The sequence below is a fragment of the Gracilinanus agilis genome, chromosome 3 (genome assembly GCF_016433145.1).
Source record: "Gracilinanus agilis isolate LMUSP501 chromosome 3, AgileGrace, whole genome shotgun sequence".
NCBI classification, from domain to species: domain Eukaryota; kingdom Metazoa; phylum Chordata; class Mammalia; order Didelphimorphia; family Didelphidae; genus Gracilinanus; species Gracilinanus agilis.
The window spans coordinates 409,748,137-409,769,010 of NC_058132.1; the positions used below are offsets into that span (position 1 = coordinate 409,748,137).

A 20,874-nucleotide genomic window follows, 5' to 3' on the forward strand; every position below is an offset into this window, starting at 1 on the left:
CTTCCTTCCTTCCTTCCTTCCTTCCTTCCTTCCTTCCTTCCTTCCTTCCTTCCTTCCTTCCTTCCTTCCTTCCTTCCTTCCTTTTCTCCCCTTTGCACACTGTGCCAGGTTGACTATACAGGAAGGTCAGCATGGTTGAAATGCCAAAAAACCTAACTTGTATCCCATAAGGAGGTAATGTATAATAGACTAGTAAACTTTAACAAAAGGGAAGGGAAGTTGAAGTGCAGAGAGGGGGAGGAATGTTAGACTGCGAAGAAGATGGAGAGGCAACTCAACAAGAGTGATTAAAAGTGGAAGATAAGAAAGTCGTGATCAGAAAGGAGAGGGTCATAATTCACCCTCTTGGAGCTGAAATAATTTGACCTCTAAAGGAACAAGATTTGCTTCCTCCAGTGTGATTGAAGTCCAATGAAGGTAAGTTGAGGAGGTTCAGGCACTCTCAAATTTGTGAGTCATCTGATACTGAAGTTAAACCAAGTTTCAGAATTTTTACTTAATGTGGTATGAATTTTTGAACTCTGTCACACCCTTGTTTGTGTACAAGCACAAGAACACTTTTCAAAGTCAAATATAAATTATTTTTATATCATCTGCTATTTTAGATTATCATTTGTTTCCTTTTTTTGAAGAAATCTTATATTTTTTATTGATACAGTAAAACATTTTGTGGGTTTTATTCAATAGTAAGTATAATAAATGCCACTTATTTCTTTCATCATTCAATCCACAAGCATTTATTATGCATTTCCTATGTGCCAGGTATTCTACAAGGGTCTAGGGACACAAAGAAAAGGCTTAAGGGAAAAGATAGGAAGTTTTCTTTTGAACATAATGAATTTGTATTGCCTATGAATTACTAATTCAAAAGTCCAAGAGGTAGTTGGTGATGTGGGACTAAAGCTCAGAAAAGAGACAAGGGTTGGTTACATGGGTATGCATAGAGATGCTACTTAAATCCACAGGAGCTTATGAGATCACTAAATGAAAGAATATAAAGAAAGAAGGAAAGAGGATCCAGGACAGAATCTTATAGCTAGGGAGCATGATATGGATAATGAGCCAACAAAAGAGACAAAGAACAAGTAGTCAGACTAGTAGGAGAACTAAGAAAGAATCAGAATCCAGAGAAGAGAAAGTATTGAAAAAGACATAGTGTCAGTGGGGTCAAATATTATAGAGAGATCAAGAAGAGTGGCTGTTACTCAGTCATGTCTGACTCTTTATGAGCCCATTTGGGATTTTCTTGGTAAAGATACTGGAGTGGTTTACTATTCCTTCTCTAGCTCATTTTATAGATTAGGAAACTGACTGAGAAAAGATATTTGGACTTGACAGATAAGAGATGGCAATAACTTTGGAGAGAACACTTTTAGTTAAGTGATTAAGTTGAAATTCAGAATGCAAAGGGGTGAAGGAATCATTGAGATGGAAAATTGACAGCCTTGGAATTTGAAAAATGGACGAGATGGGATAATCACTACAGGTGATGGAAGAGTTAAGTTTTATTTTTAAAGATGGAAGCAATATGGGCATATTTGTAGGCTATAGAATAGAAATAAAACTTTGAGTTTGGTCACTATTTCTCATGATTTCTTTATGACAAAAGAATCCCCATTTAAGGGAACAATGAAAGTTCTCAGAAGCGAAATTCTACAGAAAACTAATACATAAATAAAATTAAGACTACACTTAGTTCCTGATCAACATCATTTCAGCCCAACTCTTTATGTGTGTTAATGTCTATGATCCTGATGAAAAGTTGTTTATCAGACACTACTCTCTTTGTCTTTTTTGGGGTGGGGGGCAGAGTTTGTAACAAACTATTTTGTAACCAAAGACCCCTTTATATTGTTCCATGTAAGGGCGAAAAGGTAGAGGGGCTACAAGCACAAGCTTTGTACCCATGGAGGGCCAAAAAGGACAACCATTTAAATTTCAACAAAAATGATGTCATCACAGTCCTGGAACAGCAAGATATGTGGTGGTTTGGAGAAGTTCAAGGTCAAAAGGGTTGGTTCCCAAAGTCTTATGTGAAGCTCATTTCAGGACCCATAAGGAAATCATCAAGGTATTTGTGATCTTCATTTACTTTTATCAGAAGAAACAAAACAACTGTACTTTGAAAATAGAGGGACTATGGTGAGACGGAAGATCACTGGGGTTGGACTCTTAACAAACCCTAAGTACCCACCTCTGATATTTACTACAGACTTAAACTAAAGCAAATAATTCTCTTGGCTTCCCTTTCCTGAATCTATAAAAGAAGAGTGTTGGATGCAGTCATCATTAAGTTCCCTTCCCTCTTCATAGTCTATGATATGCCATTCTCATTTGCAAGTGTCTCTTTAGGAACTGCTTTTGCTTCTTTCACAGTACAGATAAATGGTACAACTAGGACTATTTTCAATCCCTTCATAAACTACTATAATTTTCTCTAAAATTTCATTTTACCATGAAATTTAACATAAATATCATATTTACATTATTATGATATTATTATAACTATAATACAGAGCATTTAAAAATTTGAATACTTTCATAGCCCAAGTACTCTTTTGTGCCATTTCGAGGGGCAATAAAAGTTTCCTTCAATTTGATAGCTGCTTCCTCCTACCATCATAACATTCTGAATATCTAATTCCTCTAGAGTGGGGAAAGACTACTTCAAGACATGGGGGGCAAGATGTCCATTTCTTTGTAGAATACCAAAGAAATGTATGCAAAAATAATTCCACTGATAATGATAATTATGCTTTACTTTGGTACATTACAGTGGAGAGAATATTTTCTTCCTCTTGGAATATTTACATAACAACAAGATCTTTGGTTAGTTCAAATTAATATGAAGTTTTCACGGTCAGGAAAATGATAGTGTTCATTGAGTTTCATAGGTATAGAATATTAATTTTAATACATTGAAAAATGTTTTTTAATTTATGAAATTGGCTTTTGTTAGCTTTTTCAAATATCAAAGTAGATTAAACTATACATGTGGCAAACCTACTAAAAAATCCAAATATCCAAAAATAACATATTACTAAAAACTAAAATGGGAACTAATCATTGCGCCTCTGAGACTTAGAGGGAAAACAGTGAAGGTTGTCCAGTAGGATGGTTTCATCAGATTTAAGTGCCTTTCTAGTTAAAAAACTCCCTCTACCAATGCAGCTTAGCAACTTGTCTTAAGATTTAAGGTTTCTTGAGACTTACTAAGTCTTTTTAAGACTTATTAACTTATTAAGTGACTTGGTCAGAGTTACAGTCATATATTAAAGATAGGGCTTGAACCCAGATCTCCCTTACTCCTGGACCTCTATTCAGTTAAGTTTTATCATGTACCTCTCTTAAGAGTCATTATTTGTAATTAAATTTGACTTTTAGTTTAAACTATGTTTTTCCAAATTTTAAGTGGTATTATTTAAATGGTTTTCATTTGTATGCATATTTTAGCTATAGTTGAAATTAATATATTTCTGTATTTTTCTCTTCTTAAGCATGGATTCAGGTTCTTCAGAAAGTCCTGCTGTTCTAAAGAGAGTAGCATCACCAGCAGCTAAACTCTCAATACCAGGAGAAGGTAAGAAATTGAACCAAATATTATTTTCAGATATTAGTAAGATAATATAAAAGAACCAATTAAACATGCTATAAGAGCTTTCAGATTTTAAATGCCCAATTAGTTTATATTACTTAATTTTCATAATAAAATGGAATTTTAGCTATTTGGAAAAATCATAGTAGTTTGTGAATAGATTGAAAATAGTCCTAGAATATAACATTCCATCTGTAGTGCAAAAGAGGCAGGAGCTGTTCCTGAAGAGATACTTCCAAATGGGAATGGCATTTATGGAAAGAGAATAGATGCCAAAGGGGAACAACAAAAATATGGGCTTTCCATAGTCCCTGGTGCCACAGAAAACATTAGGCTGGTGGCTTGGACATGTAGCAGGATGCTTACTCTTGATTGAGGCTCAGAGGCGTAAAGTTACCCTGGAATCAAACTTATATAAGAGTTTCTAGACTAAATATTGATGTGTTACTAATAGGAGATAACCCTGTCACCAATGAGGTGAGGCCGTGGGTAGTCTAGCCAGTGAATTGACTATATTTTCTGAATTGCCTAATGAGGAATGAGAGGTAGGGAACCAAGAAACTTAACTTTGGCTATGCCATAACATAAAAGTGTCTGGGACATCTGGAATGGAGGAGCTGTCAAGTCTCTCTATCAGTTAAGCCTGCAGGCTAGAGTTAACAATTCAAATTAGGTTTCTTTGGCTCTTATCATTGAAACCTAAAAGTATTTGAAAAAGTCTTTTAATCTCTCCTTGTGGACAAGATGGAGATAATGAAGACTAGACAGAAAACTAGACTGATTATTGACTAGTTGAGTGTCTGTGCCCAAAAGTAATTATTAATAACAAGATCAACATAAAAAACATTTAATGAAGAGTCCCAGCCTTTCGTATTTGGTCCTGAATTTTTAAACATTTTTATCAATGAATTATATAATGGCATAGATGGTCTGTTTATTGACTAGGAAGATCAATCCGTTTTCCAGTAATTATTAAGTAACTACTCTGTACCTGACTCAAAGTTGGGAACCTGGATAGCTAATATATTAGATGGCAGAATTGGGAATCAAAAATATTTAGATAGCCCGGACCATTAGGCTAAATTAATTAATTAATTCAAGGTAAATTTGATAGGAATAAACAGCAAGTTCTTATACTAGGGTTAAAAAAAATCAGTTTCATATTGTGCTATAAGAAATGATAAGCAGATTGATTTCAGAAAAAGCTGGAAAAATGTACATTAACTTATGCAGATTAAAATAAGCAGAACCAGGAGAACATTATACACAGTAACAACAAAATTACACAATGATCAACTGTGTAAAGCTTAGCTACTGTCAGTAATACAATGATCTGGAATAATCCTGAAGGACTTAGAACAAAGAATGGTATACACCTCCAGAGAAAGAACTGTTGGAGTCAGGTGCAGATGTAGGCATACTATTTTTCACATTAATTTATTTACAGTTTTATTTTCGAGTTTTGATTTTATATGAGTATTTTCTTACAACAATATAGAAGTATTTTTTGCATGATAATACATGTGTAATCAAGATCAAACTGCTTACCATCTCCTGGAGAGGGGAGGGAAGAGAAAGAGAGAGACAATTTGGATCTTATAATTTTGGGAAATGTATGTTAAAAATTGTCATTACATGTAATTGGGAAAGTTAAATATATTTGAATTTTAAAATATCAAGTTGCCAAATACATACATGGTAGAAGGGATGGCATGATAGCAGTTTAAATTGAAAACATCTAGGAAATTTAGTGGATTTCAGGCATAATATAAATCAAACATTATGTTATGTTAACTAAAAAGCTAATGGAATCTTAAGTTTCATTGAAAATGACATAATAAAGATTCAGTAGATAGAGAGCCAGGCTTGGAGACAGAAGATACAGGACTTCAGATACTTCCTAGCTATGGGACCCTGGTCAAATCACTTAACTACAATTGCCTAGCCCTTATTGTTGTTATGCCTTGGAACTAATACTTAGCATTAATTCTAAAACAAAAGGAAAGGGTTAAAAAAAGTGACATAGTACAGACCAGCCAAGATGGTGGAGAAGGAAGCAGAAGTACAGCCTACTTCCCTCCTTATCCCCCAACAAGTACTCCAACAGGCCTAGAAAAGCATCAAACTAAGTCTTAATTGAGAAATCCAAGGAAAAGTCTCTGTGAATCATTTTTCTGGTCCAGGTCCACTTAGAGAGACAAACAGAAGTTTTTGCTTACAGTGAATAGAGTTCAGTGAGGAGGACAGCACATCAGACTTTCTAAGAAGGGGACTAAACTGGGACCTGGAGCTGTGGACCAGGGCAAAAAAGAGCAAGAATAGATGCCAACTGACAGTTCTGTGGTTTACCCTAAGAACTAGAACTCAGATCTAGTGTAGATTGAGGAAGGGATTGAGTGGTGGATCAGAGCAAGGAGCAGTTGTAGACCTGAGACTGTCTAGTACTAGACTGTAGTAGACAACTACTGTATGACACTGCCCTGGAATGAGGCCTCTGTTTTAGTTCCCAGCCTGGTCTGAAACTTGTTGCTAAAAAGCTAGAAGAGCTAGTTTAGACAAAAGGAGAGCCTACAGTTCTGCACTCCTGAGAGTCTTGAGGAATGTAGCAGTCAAGACCTGGAGAGAGGAGAATGAGGACTTAAGAGAATTCAAAATAAGACCAAGCAAAGGTCAAGGCATTCCTTCCAGAAGAGCCTAGCCCTAACACAAAATCCTAATTCAGGAAATAAGGCTGAGAGAATGTGTGAACTAAAAAGAATCTCACCATAACAATATATTGCTAACAGGGATGCAGAAGATACACACATATCAGAACAGGAGATTTATTTCAAACCACTTATAAGCAAAGTTTTAAAATAACAAAGAACTAATACCCAAGTTCAACTAGAATTCCTGAGAGAAATGAAACTGGAGTTTTAAATTGATTTTCTAAATTAATTTGAGAGATAAAATGGAAAAGAAATGAGAACCATTGAGGAAAAGTTTTAAAGAGAATTTGTAGGTTAGCAGGAAAGGTACAAAACTATAACCAAGCCACAGGCTCTTGTAAATTAGAATGAATAAAACATAAATGAATGAGTATAAGACAACTAATAATATTAAAACAATGTTGAGAAGTAGAAAATAGAACAAGGCGAGATCATTTAAGAATCATTGTGTGTTAAGGCCATGAACTCTACCCCCCAAAAGAGTCTAGACATCATATTTCAAGAAATCATGAATAAAAATCACCTCTTAAAATCAGCGAGCAAATTGAAAAATTGAATTCACAGATCATCTCCTGAGGAAAATCTCCAAATCTTTCAGGTCAAAGAAAAAATACTATAAGCAGTCAGGAAAATAACCTGCAAGTACTAAACAACCACAGTCAGATTCACATAAGATTTAGCAGCCACTATACCAAAGGAGTGGAGAACTTAATATTCCAAAATCCAAATGATGTAGGTTTACAACCAACAATAGTCTCACCCAGCTAAAATGAGTATAATCCTACAGGGGAAAAAAAATCTTTAATGAAATATAGGACTTCTAAGCATTACTGATGAAAAGACCAGAGCTAAGTAGAAACTTTGAAATACAAAAACAAAATTCAAGAGAAATATAAAAAGAACAATGTGGATGAACAGTCAAAAGAAACTCTAAACAAGGATGAATTACTTGTATTCTCATGGAGGGCAATGATATGAGTCCCCTCAGAATGTTAGGTATGTATCATAGAGAGAATCTTGCAAGACAGAGTGGTTTTGTTATATTTTGATGATCTTAAAAGAATAAAGGTAAGGGAGGAGGAAAGGAATAGACTAAGGAAAAAAAGTGAAAGAAGAATAATGAAAATTATAAAGCATAATTAGATACACAAATTATAAAACTTTATTAAAAAAGAATAAAGGAGTAGAAGGAGTGGATAATATTAGAATTTCACTTTGATCTGAACTGGAGAAAGTGCCAAGCAATTCTCAATTATGAATATGAATGGACAGTTTTCTAAGGGAGAAATACAAGCTATCAATATTGTATTTCAGAATGTTCTTAGTCACTTAATAGAAATGCAAAATAAGAAAAATCTGAGGTTTCTCCTCACAGCTAAAGATTAGCTAAGAAGAAAGGAAAATGACAAATATTAAAGGGGCTAAGGTAAAACAGGTACACTAATGCATTATTAGTAGAACTGTGCATTTGGAATTTTCAGCCATTCTGGAAAGCAATTTACAACTAGGACCAAAAAGTTATTAAAAATATTGTTTTTTTGGTAATTTCAATTGTCTTACTCTTTGTGACTGCATTTTGGTTTTTCTTTACAAAGATACTCAAGTGGCCATTTTCTTTTCCAACTCATTTTACAACTGAAGCAGAGCTAAATGACTTGCTCACAGTCACATAGCTATTTTAAGTGCCTGAGACCAGATTTGACCTCAGAAAGATGAGTTTTCCTGACTTCAGACCTGGTATTCTATCCACTGTGTCACCTAGTTGCTTACTCAAATGTGACTTATTCATTTAATAATACCACTAATAGGCCTAATTCCTGAAGAAGTCAAAGAAAGAAAAAAAATACCTACATCTATGAAAAAATTCATGACAGTTCTTTTTGTGGTAGCAAAAAGGGGTGCCTATCAATTGGGAAATGGCTAAACATAATATGAGTGTAATAGAATACCATTATGCTGTAAGAAATTATGAAGGGATGGTTTCAGAGAAGCCTAGAAAGTCTTAAAAGAGTGAAGTGAACAGATCCTAGAGAACTACTTTTACATTAAGGACATTCTAAAGTTTTTTGTCTTTACTTAGTAGTCACCAATTAACTAATGAAAGACTTTAAACTCTGATTAATGCAATAACTAACCATGATCCCATGATATGGACATGCTGCCCTCTTCCTAATAAAGAAACAATGGACTTAAGGTATAAATTGAGACACATATTTTTTGTATGTGGCCAATGAAAGATTTGTTTTGTTTGACTATGCCTTTTCTTTTTCCTTTTTTATTTCTATTTTTATCTGGAGGAGTAGTAACAGGGGTAGAAATAAATATTTTTTCACTAGAAAAATTAAATTTAAAAAAGAAAGCTATTTAGTATCTAAAACTAGGGATTTGGTTAGCCCCATGTCTTGTCCTTGTCAAACCAATACTGGATGAACCGCATTCAGTTTTGGACTGCATTTTAGGAAGGGCATTAATAAACTTAGACAGAGTGCCAGGAAAGCAAACAGCAATCTTGAAAGTCATCAAGATCATGCTGAATAAATATTTTTGTACATGTCTTTTTCCTTATGATCTCTTTGGGGTATAAACCCAGCAGTGGTATGGTTGGATCAAAGGGCATAGTTCCAAATTGCCATCCAGAATGGTTGGATCAATTCAAACTCCACCAGCAATGCATTAATGTCCCAATTTTGCCACATCCCCTCCAACATTCACCACTTTCCTTTGCTGTCATGTTAGCCAATTTGCTAGGTGTGAGGTGGGTACCTCAGAGTTGTTTTGATTTGCATTTCTCTAATTATAAGAGATTTAGAACACTTTCTCATGTGCTTATTAATAGTTTTGATTTCTTTATCTGAAAATTGCCTATTCATGTCCCCTGTCCATTTATCAGTTGGGGAATGGCTTGCTTTTTTGTACAATTGATTTAGCTCCTTATATACTTGAATAATTAGACCTTTGTCAGAGCTTTTTGTTATAAAGTTTTTTCCCCAATTTGTTGATTCCCTTCTAATTTTGGTTGCATTGGTTTTGTTTGTACAAAAAATTTTTAATTTAATGTAATCAAAATTATTTATTTTACATTTTGTAATTTTTTTCTAGCTCTGGCTTGGTCTTAAAATCTTTCCTTTCCCAAAGATCTGACGAGTATATTATTCTGTGTTTGCCTAATTTACTTATAGTTTCCTTCTTTATATTCAAGTCATTCACCCATTCTGAATTTATCTTTTTGTAGGGTGTGAGATGTTGATCTAAACCTAATCTCTCCCATATTGTTTTCCAATTTCCCAGCAGTCTTTGTTAAATAGTGTATTTTTGTCTCCAAAGCTGGGCTCTTTGGGTTTATCATAGACTGTCTTGCTGATGTCACTTACCCCAAGTCTATTCCACTGATCCTCCCTTCTGTCTCTTAGTCAGTACCATATTGTTTTGATGACCACTGCTTTATAGTACAGTTTAAGATCTGGTACTGCTAGGCCACCTTCTTTCACTTTTTTTTTCATTATTTCCCTTGATATTCTTGTATCTTGTATAAATTAAAAAATATTTATAGCTGTGCTCTTTGTGGTGGCAAAAAAACTGGAAATTGAGGGGATGCCCTTCGATTGGGGAATGGCTGAACAAATTGTGCTATATGCTGGTGATGGAATATTGCTGTGCTCAAAGGAATAACGAACTGGAGGAATTCCATGTGAACTGGAATGACCTCCAGGAATTGATGCAGAGTGAAAGGAGCAGAACCAGGAGAACATTGTACACAGAGACTGATACACTGTGGTAAAATAGAATGTAATGGACTCCTGTACTAGCCAGCAATGCAATGATCTTGGACAATTCTGAGGGATTTACGAAAAAGAATGCTATCCACATTCAGAGGAAGAACTATGGCAGTAGAAACACAGAAGAAAAACAACTGCCTGAACACATGGGTTGATGTGGATATGATTTGGGATGCAGACTCTAAAGGACCACCCCAGTGCAGTTATCAATAATATGGAAATTGGTCTTGATCAATGAAACATGTAAAAACCAGTGGAAATGGGTGTCAGCTACGGGGGTGGGATGGGTGGAGGGGAGAATAAAAACATGAATCATGTAACTATGGAAAAATTTTCTAAAAAAAAAAAACAACCCCTGTTTGAACTCAGAAAAAAAAAAAAGATCATACTGAATATTAATTGAAGTATCAGGAAATGTTTAGCCTGGACAAGTGAAAACTTTTGGGGGAAGTAGAAGGGAAAGGGAAGAGGCATGATAGATATCTTCAGGTATTTGAAGAAACCTCTTATGGAAGGAGGAATTATACTTGTTTTGTTTGTCTACAAAAGGCAAAACTAAAAACAACTCAGTGAAGTTTCAATGATACACATTTGAGCTTATAAAGAAAAACTTATAACTTATCACTATTCAAAAGTGGAATAGGTTGCTTCAAGATTCCTTCTCACTAAAGGTCTTTAAGTAATGGTTGGATGACCATGTGCTGAGGATTTTCTAGAAGATATTGTTTTTCAGATGTGGGTTGAATTAGATGGCTTCTTGAGGTCCATTCCAGCTTTTGAAATTCTGTGACCAAGTAGTCTAAAATTCTGTAATCTACATGTATTCTAATTAATCTAAAATATTTAGTAATCTAAAATTATTCTAAAAGCAACAGTAAACTCTAGAAAGAATGAAATTCTGAAACCTCAAATAGAAATGATTGATCAAAGCAAACAACCTTAAAGCAAAAAACCTTCTGTGGCTATCCATTGTCAACTTATATTTCAATTTAAAATACAGAAGTTCTGAGTAAGGGTAGGTAACTTGACAACAACTTTTCAGAGTAAATTAGCATTATAAGAAGAATGTTAGGAAAACTAAAAGCTAGAATTTTGGAGGCAGCTAGTTTGACATCTTGATGGAATATTATTCTATAAGAAATGATGAGCTGGGAACATCTACATGAACTGATGCAGAATGAAATAAAGCAGAACCAAGAGAACGTTGTACACAGAAACACTAATATTATATGATGATCAATTGTGAGACTTATCTACTCTCAGTAATACAAAGATCTGGGACAATTTTGAAGGACTTATGACTGAATGCTATCCACTTCCAGAGAAAGGACTGTTGGAGTCAAATGTAGATCAAAGCCTACTATCCTTCCTATTAATTTATTTACAGTTATTTTGGGGTTTGGGTTTTATATGAGTATTCTCTTACAATAGAGACCAAGATGGAAGTATGCTTTGCATGATAATATTAAATTACTTACCATCTCCGAGAAGGGGGAGGGAAGAAAGGGAGGGAGATAATTTGGGAAACATACATTGAAATTACATGTACTTGGGAAAATGAAATATCTTTGAGTACAATTATTTTTTTAAATGGGAAAAAAGAGAAAAGTAGATAATAAGAAAACCTTTCTCATTGAGTTCAAGGCACCAGTACTATACAAACTACCTCTGGGAGTGTGAGGGTGCAAAAGACCTGACAAATGTGATACATTAGCCACTATAGGACTCTTAAAATATCATAAAAATGGGATAATTGTCCCAGGCCCAGAGAATACATATCCCAGCCTTCACTAACGATTAGATGATGGAATTTGCTTTCAAAACCCTAGAACATATTAAAAGGATGGTTTCTGAATATTTGGGAAAATAATTGATGTTTTAATATAACCAATATGGCTTCCTCACAAACAGGGACTGATTGACTAACCTCAATTCCTTTTTAAATAGAGCTCTAAGACTGTTAAAGTTTCAAGATCTTTAAAAAGTTAAAGATTTGCTGAATCTAGATTTCAGCACAGCCTTTTATGCAGTCCTTGTAGATAAGAGAGAGATACAGGTTAGATCAAAGTATAGTTTCATTGGATTCAAAATTGGTTGAATGATTAGTCTTCTGATAGCCATTAATTTATCTGTCATCTTGATGGGAGGTCGCTAATGGGGTATCCTGTGCATTTGCCCATGGTTCTGTTTTACTTAACAGTTTTATTGATCAATCCATTGACAGGCATTTTGTCATGTTACTGTGTGCCAGGCACTATGCTAAACATTGGGGATGCAAAGACAAAAATTTGTCCTTGTTCTCAAAGAGCTTATATTCTAATGGAGGAGACAGTGTGTATACCTATGAGTATAAACAAAATATATATAAAATTAATATACTGTAGATTTGGGAGGGAGCGTGCTTACAGCTGGATACAATAGGAAAGGATACATATAGGAAATGATTTTTAAAGTTTTGAAGTGCTGAGTATTGGAAAAAATTAAGGATTTCAAGAGGCAGAAGAGGAGAATGAGTACATTTCTGCCTGGAAGACAGTCAGTGCAAAGATCCAGAGATGGAATGTCATGGATACAGAAGGGCAAGGAAGCCAGAATAGCTGGACTTTGGAATGTGAGAAGAGGGTTTAATTGCCAAACAGAGAAGTTTATATTAGATCCATGAGTCATCCATTGACTTAGATGAAGGCATAGAAAGCAAATGAAGTTTATTCACAGGAAAGCAAACAATGGTGGGAGGACCAGGGATCATGACATAAAAGGAACTGAGGATATTTAGCCTAGAGAAGAGAAAAGATAGATAGAATGTGCTTGCTCTCTTCAAGTATTTGAGGAATCTGTGGAAGAGAATTAGACTTGTGGGTCTTTGCCACAGAAAGCAGAACTAAGGAAAACAAGAGCAATGGGATGGAAGCTACAGAAAGGATTGTTTCAACCTGATACAGACAAAAATTCTGGATAATGAGAGCTGTCTAAAAGTAATGTGAAAACCCTTCACTGCAGATTTCAAGCCATTGCTGCATGACCATTTGTTAGCATCATTGATGTAGAGGATATTCTTGGCCAGGTATAGAGTAGACTAGATGGCCCCCAGCCTCACTTCCAGGTTTGATATTCTTTAATATTGTAACCCAAGCTAGGTAATGTAGGTCTAAAGAATCCATTGCTGGGCTTAGATTGTTGATATCAATTGATTGTCTATATTAATAATTACTTACTGGCCAATTCTCTATGGTATAACAAAGTTATAACTACTGTTTAAGTTTCAGTGCAAAATGTACACATAATGTCTTATCCAACAATGAGTAAATATGCTACAAAAACTCTTATTCTCTACACATGTACCAATGAGTATATCTTAATGTAGGTTTTTTTCTCTGTGGTCCTTGTGTCAGCATCAGTTTAAAAAAATGTGACTTGAAGTCTATATTTGCATGGTACGTCTTACAGTTAACAAATGAGCTAATTTACCTACATTAAAGTTACATATAACTTTATTGGTTTCCAGAGCTCTTCACTTACAATGCATAAGTCCATAATAATATAGAATAACTAGGAATTTACCATGCTTATGTTCTGATTAAGACTTCTATGATTCTCAAGAATCTCAAATAATGCAGTTGTTGGAAGATAGAATTTTGGGATGAGAAAGAGGTAGAGACGAGTTTAGACATGAGAAATATATTTGTTTACAATATACTGATAAGGCCACTTTGAAATTTTATAATTTTAAGTACTAAAAATATAAATGGGGGAGCAGCTAGGTGGCTTAGTGGATTGAGAGCCAGACCCAGAGAGTCCTAGGTTTAAATCTGGCTTCAGATACTTCCTAGCTGTGTGACCCTGGACAAGTCACTCAGCCCCCATTACCTAACCTTTACCACTCTTCTGCCTTAGAACCAATACAGAAGATAAGGTTTTTTAAAATATATATATATATTTTTTTATATATATATGCTTATATATATTTATATGATTGAATAGGCTTTTTGTTTTATTATCTCTCAAAATATTATTTTTGCTTTATTTTGTTTTTTTCCAAAAATTTTTTTACAAAATTTTTCATGATAGGTCTATAATTAGGATAACCCCTTAAAATTTGTAATACGCTTTTTTTTTAATGCTGAGTGTGGGTATACACATGCCTGGAATATTTCAGATGAAGCAAGGCCTTAACATATTTCTACTCTCCTTTGTTTCTCATGTAGCATGGTTTAAGTTCAATCAAAGTTCAAGTTTCTGCAGTTTCTCAACCATTTTTGAAGGTAGTTTCAAAATTTTCAATTCTCCTTCCTTAAAGAAGTATGACTGCCAGTGAGCCCCCCACCCCCTTTTTTTTTAACATGGCTTATTGTAATGGGTAATTACTAGGTAGCATGCACATTTTTTTAAAAGAATGAATTATAATGAAATGAAAGGTCAGAATTAGAAGGCTCAGAAGAATAGGAATCTCTGGCATGTGCCACCTTGTGACTCTGGGCACTTAATTCTGTTTGCCTAGCCCTTGCCCTTCTGTCTTAATAGTTGTTATTGAGACAGAAAGAAAGAGTTAAAAAGAAAGAATAGGAATTTTGTTTAAAAAAAAAAAAAAAAAGAGCATTCTGAAAGTTTCCAGCCCTGAGTTGCTTTATGCTTGAAAGTTTGTCCCAGTAATTGTGAGAGGGATGGGTACTAAGTGGCTGGGGAGTCTCCTTTTTCTCTTAGAACACTTGGAAAACTTTCTTGCTGAGTGATCTTACCAACAGGAAGAAAGGAAAGAAAAAGAAAGAAATTAAAAAAAATTTTTTTGTAGTACATCTATGTTGTTTCTAATGTATATTTAAAGTCTAGCGTAACATTTTGCCATTTGTATGCTATATTGTCTTACTGTATGATATGTGCTTTATTGATTACAGAAGGCACTTTTATTAGCTTCAAAGGCCCAGTTGTTAAGATTTATATATTTATAACATTTTTCAAAAGCTAAACTCCTATGTCATCGTTTCTCCCCAACAGAATATATTGCCATGTACACTTATGAGAGTTCTGAACAAGGCGATTTAACCTTTCAGCAAGGGGATGTGATTTTGGTTACGAAGAAAGATGGCGATTGGTGGACAGGAACCGTGGCTGACAAATCTGGAGTCTTTCCTTCTAACTACGTGAGGCTTAAAGACTCAGAGGTAAATCCATATTAACTTGTTCTCCATACACTTTCCCTTCCTCTTTTGTAGTTAGTTACTTTTAGGATTTGAAGGTGGAATCCATTATACAAAGTCCTTTTTAGGAATGCTGCTGAAGTTTTAAAGCTAGAAAATGAAGATGGTGTTACATATGATTGTTTCAGGTTATTATTTGATATATCACTGATTGCTTGATAGTGGCCCATACAAGTTTTAGTAATGAAGCAAAATACAAAGTCTGAATTAGGCAATCCCATACGCATGAAGTGGGCAGCTAGATGGCACAGTGGAGAGAGTACTAGGTTGCAGTCAGGAAAATTCGTGTTTCTGAGTTTAAATCTGACCTCAGACACTTATGAGCTGGGTGGCCCTGGACGAGTCACTTAATCCTATTTGTCTCTGTTTCTGATCAGTAAAATGAGCTGAGAAGGAAATAGAAAACCCCTCCAGTGTCTTTGCTAAGAAAACTCTATAAATAGGTTCATGAAGAGCCAGACAGTACTGAAATGACTAAACAACAAAAATAAATACAAGGATGATCATTCATTTTTCTTTATGATAAAGAGTACATGAAGATAAATTAAGATAAAACCTAATATACCTGTTAGAAAGCATTACACATGAATCTTCCTAGTGATTTTTTAAATGTCCTAGGAAAGGTATCTGCCCTAGGAATGCTGGCCTCTCATCACTTTGGCATGTATTTTGGTGTCAAAATCAAATAGAAACTTGGAGCCATTACACCACCAAACTATACCTGTAGGTGCATCTTGTCTTAGAAAAACCACATATCAACATTATGTTCTTTTGTATTTTTATTCACTTTAAATGTTTTTCATTTACATATTTTAAACTTTGAACAACTCTAAGAGAGAAGGACAAGGGCTTTATAAATTATTTTAAATGACTTTCCCTGAGTCACACAGCTGCGAAGTATCTGAGTTCAGATTTGAATCCAGGTCCTCTGGACTCCAAATCTGGCCCTCTCTCCACTTTGCCATAGCTGCCCCCTCTCCATTACACTTCAATCTTTGTTTCACAGTATTTGGGAGTACTGTAGTCTGCATATTTGATGCCTCTGATAGAGACCATTCATACTTGTTTAAGCTAAATAAATAAAAATAAAACTGAAATAAAAAATGAAAAGAAAATAGAAATAGCTAAAATAAAATTATTTAAATCTTTTAGGTTGTGGAAAGTCTCTCCCAGTTCACAATGGGGAGATATAAAGTGTATGTTTCTATATACATTTGTCCAGGCCCAGGTGTCCTCCTTAATAATCTCCTAACTTGGCTTAAATACTATTGGGTTTTAATGTTGTTGTTTTTTTTTTTAATAGAAAGCAGCTTTTCAGGAAGTATAAATTTGCTTACTAAAGTAAACCAGTGGCCATAAAGAGAACATGCAGGAATTTCCTTTTTCACTGGCTGTCAGTTCTATCCTACATTCCATGACAGTTGTTAGACCTTGCCTTCTCCTCGTGCTTCCTCCACCAATGGGCAGGAAGAAGCCTTTAGACAGACTTGGAAAGCTAAAGTCTTCTGTGACTTGACCTGGGTGGAGAAGAATATCTTAATCTTCCCTGAGCCCGCTGTGAGTTTAAAAACAAGCTAGGGAATGATTAGCATTGTGTTTCTCTTCTCAGTCTTTTGCAGCACTTCTTTTTTAAAAATTTCCTCTTAGTACATGATTGTGACAGTTTAGCTTCCTTCTGATATTTAAGTGTAGGCACTATTTAACAAAACTATTATAATAATAATCAATAAACATTTATTAGATGCCTCCTATAGGCCAGATTACTCTACCTCAGTTCCAAAGGACTCACAAAAATTGCTATGTACTTTGAGAGAGAATTGCTGAACTCTTTAGTGCAGATTGAAGCATATTTTTTTTCACTTTTTAAATCTTTTTTAAAGTTTTCATTGGAAACCCCCCCCTTTTTTTTCATTTTAGAACTGATACTTAGTATCATTTCTAAGGCAGAAGAGAAATAAGGGGCAGATAATTAGGGTAAAATGACTTGCCCAGGGCCATAGCTAGGAAGAATCTGAGGCCAGATTTGAACCTAGGGCTTCCCATCTTCAGACTAGGCTCTCTGTGCACTGAAACCAGCTAGGTTCCTCTTTCTTTTTTTTTCTTTCTTTTTTTTTTTTGGCAACAGAGCTAATATGGATATGTTTTTCATGACTTTTCAGGTATAAAATGAGTATCATATTTCTTGCTTTTTCAGTGGGTAGGAGAGGGACTAGAAGGAGAGAATTTGGATCTGAAAATAATTTGTCAAAAAAGGGTATATACTGCTGTACTCTTCAGAAATGACAGGGGAGATTAGGCAAAAGAGTAAAAATCCTATAAATGCTATTCTTAATGTTATTGGTGTGTAGTGGCAAAAACAAATATTTTTTGCAATCTTGAAAGCAAAATTATACCTGCAAGGCCAGAATTGGGACAGACTTTTGTCTTGTGACCTTGCCCTTTCTCCAGGTTGAATTAAAGATAATGAGTAGTGTACTCGTCTATTGTAGCTTCTTCAAAACATTCTTTAGGTGCTATTAGGACATAAGATTATAAGGGTTACTTAAAGCACTTTATCTGCATCCCATTGCCCTGAATAATTTGATACTGTACTTGCTTGGGGTATTCATGTTCCTAATTAAAGTTCTTCGTCCTCTTTCCTCTAGAGATCTCCTTTTAGTTTTGCCTATACAGTGCTTGTCTGTTGTTTTTTTTTTTTTTTTTTTTTTTTATTGAATGTGCTGCCTGGTTGATGAGAACATAAGCAGTCAACAAGCTACTAAATAGATTCTGCATTGATCAAAACTCTTTATTTTATTCTAGTTATTCTCTTTTTCTTGATTACTTGGAATTTTGTTCCTCAATGCCTAATTACTTTGTTATAAATAAAATCAAGGGTATTGGCATGCATATAAATTGTTAACAAAATGTTAACAAAGACATAGTAAAATTCGAGATCCAAGGCCCTTAATAAATATTTGCTGAAACAATAAATATCAGTAACTAATAATAATGAACACAAAACACTGAAAGTACAAGAAGTTGTTTTAGCACTTGGCCAAAAGATACATATTTCATTTCTTTTTCTTTCTCACTTTTTTATCTTAATTGGGTTGCTGAAGGACTTCTTTTTCATGCTGAATTGAGTTCAAGGGTGACAATAATGCAAAAAATACCTAATTTGTATTAATAAGTACCAACTCTGTCTCCAGCTATCCATATAGTAGAAACAAAATTGGACACTGAATCTTTTTTCCACTTTATAGGAATAGTCTTTGTCTTTCCTCATCTTTTTTACCATTTCATATTCAATAAGTTACAATGTAGAGTTTAGAACTATTAAAGTAATATTGTTCTCAAAGATACAATGAGGTCTCTAGGACCAAGTTCTTTTCTTTCACCACATAAAGTTACTAAATTGAATCTCACTATAATCTCAAGGAGTCATAAAACATGTTATGACTTCTGTGAAACAATGTTTAAAAATGTCCAAAATGAATGATTCTGTAGGGTTTGCTTTTGCTTTGTTTCATTGGTAGAGGAAATTTTCTCACTATGTCAGTGAAATCATTGGTTTAGTTTCTTCCCAATCTCTTCTCCACTCTGTGAAAAAAAAATTGGGATAAAGATGCTATTTGTATGAGAGTTTATATAAAATTTATCTTTCCATCTGTTTTAGGTCCCTGGGACTTCTGGGAAAGCAGGGAGTTTAGGAAAGAAACCTGGTAAGTTGTAAGTGCTAGTATGCATTTTGAAATATTTTAAATGTCAATGATAATCGATTCAAGTCATGTTAATTAGTCTCAAAAGCTTAGAACAAGAAAGAAAGGAAACTTCCTTGGAGTGGTACTATCAGTTTTTTCTTGTTTGTCTATCTCTGTTTTCTAGGAATTTATAAGAATTGTTTATATGGTTAAGAAATGTTGATATTGTGCCATAAAGTACCCTTATGAAAAAGAAAAATATAAAAAGGAAGTAGATATAAAAGAGAATGGGCAAATTTTGATTTTTTTTTTTGATACTAAGGAAATGTGTATCTTGAGAATGATTAAAAGCATCTTATGTGGGCTACCAGATTGCTGATGGTTGGCTAATCACCATATTATACACATTTTGTGGGAATATATTACAAATTTGATACAGCAATCCAATAGCTAATATACACAACAGAGGAGGACAATGTGGCACAACTGTCATAAGGATGGATTTTAAACAAGAGCAGGTTCATTTCAAAAGCATCAGCTGATTTCTCTCATATCCATCCAACATGCAAAATGACAGTAATTTCTCTGTCTTCATATGGTTTTGAAGCAAAAATGTGACAAATAACTTGAGAGAACAAATACACCACTGTAGTTAAGGGGTTGTTACTTTGCACATATTTATTTTACATGACATATTTTGATGTTCATTGAGTGACTGTTGTAAGATAGATCATTCGTTGCTGGGAGAGAGAATATTTCCTCTGAGGCTTGTGGTTACACAGCAAGGAAAAATAGATCACCAGTTGCCATGGGGTTTCATTTGGGCTCCCGAAATTTAACCCGGGGTATTGACAGCAAATAAACTTAGTATCTGAGAGTTCAGTCCTACTGAGAATAATTGAACGATTCTAGAGTGTCTTAAGTGCTTTTATGTTTGATGCCCAGATGAGTTTAAACTTTCACTGAAACCCTCCTTGGATTAGTGAGCTGCATGTAGCTTGTCTACATCTTGAAAAAACAAAGAGAGAAGCAAAGTTGCTTCCTGTATGTGCCAGCCTCATTTAAGGAAGAGAACACTGGAAGCCAAATAGGTCACCACTTTGGATTTTGTCCATCCTGAAAAACTCTTCTAATCTAGATACTTTCATTAGTTTGTTTTTTTTTTTTGTTTTGTTTTTTGTTTTTTTGGTGAGAGCTTCTGAGACCCGTTATAGCTTATTCTCTAAGTACCAAGCAGAACTATCTATGCCTTTTTTCATTTCTACAGTGGTATGAGCATTCCCATAGGGGTAGCTTACCCCATAAATGTAAAGTGGGAAGCAATGGAAGGTGTGCTAATTCTTCCTTGGCTTAACTGGGGAAGGAGTGGGGAAGGAGCCAGGCCATGTTTCTGGCAGAATTCAGTCCAAAGGAATTAGGGGAATAGATGAGTTTGTTCTGTATTGCTTCTGGAGGCACAGAGAATCATTATAGATGTGCCAGAGTTCACTGAAAGGAGAATTTTGTTTTTTTATTCTCTGAACCTACAATGTTAGTAGAGACTGATTTTGAGAACTGTTCTGAAATGCTGCTGGAATTTTTTTCTGTGAGATTTTAACATTCATGAGCAGTATAAAATTATTTTCCTTTGGTATGTGTATGCTAAATTGATGATGCACATAAAATGCCTTTTCTAACTTTTGGGGTTCTATCCACCTGGAGAAACTGACTGTTTATACCTTCACTGACTACAAATCGATTAGTGGGGAAATATTTTCCGAGAAGAAAAGGATCATAAAGGTAGTAGCAACAGATCCTGACATTTTAGATTTTTAAGCCAGTTTTTAGAAGTCAAGATGATTTGCAAGAAAAATATAATTTCTCTCTCTTCCTAGACCAACGGAATTAAAAACTCCACATGTATCTTTTTATCTGAAT

At 34.6% G+C, this 20,874-nt stretch overlaps 1 protein-coding gene across 1 annotated transcript in view; it reads left to right on the forward strand.

Moving 5' to 3' along the window:
• The window catches only part of ITSN1 (intersectin 1), a 289,966-nt gene that overhangs the window by 178,908 nt on the left and 90,184 nt on the right, over positions 1-20,874 (forward strand). Inside the window, exons 23-26 of the mRNA XM_044670233.1 lie at positions 1,866-2,071; positions 3,498-3,580; positions 15,072-15,238; positions 18,933-18,978. Coding sequence (XP_044526168.1) covers positions 1,866-2,071; positions 3,498-3,580; positions 15,072-15,238; positions 18,933-18,978 — 502 coding nt within the window. The remainder of the gene's footprint in view (positions 1-1,865; positions 2,072-3,497; positions 3,581-15,071; positions 15,239-18,932; positions 18,979-20,874) is intronic.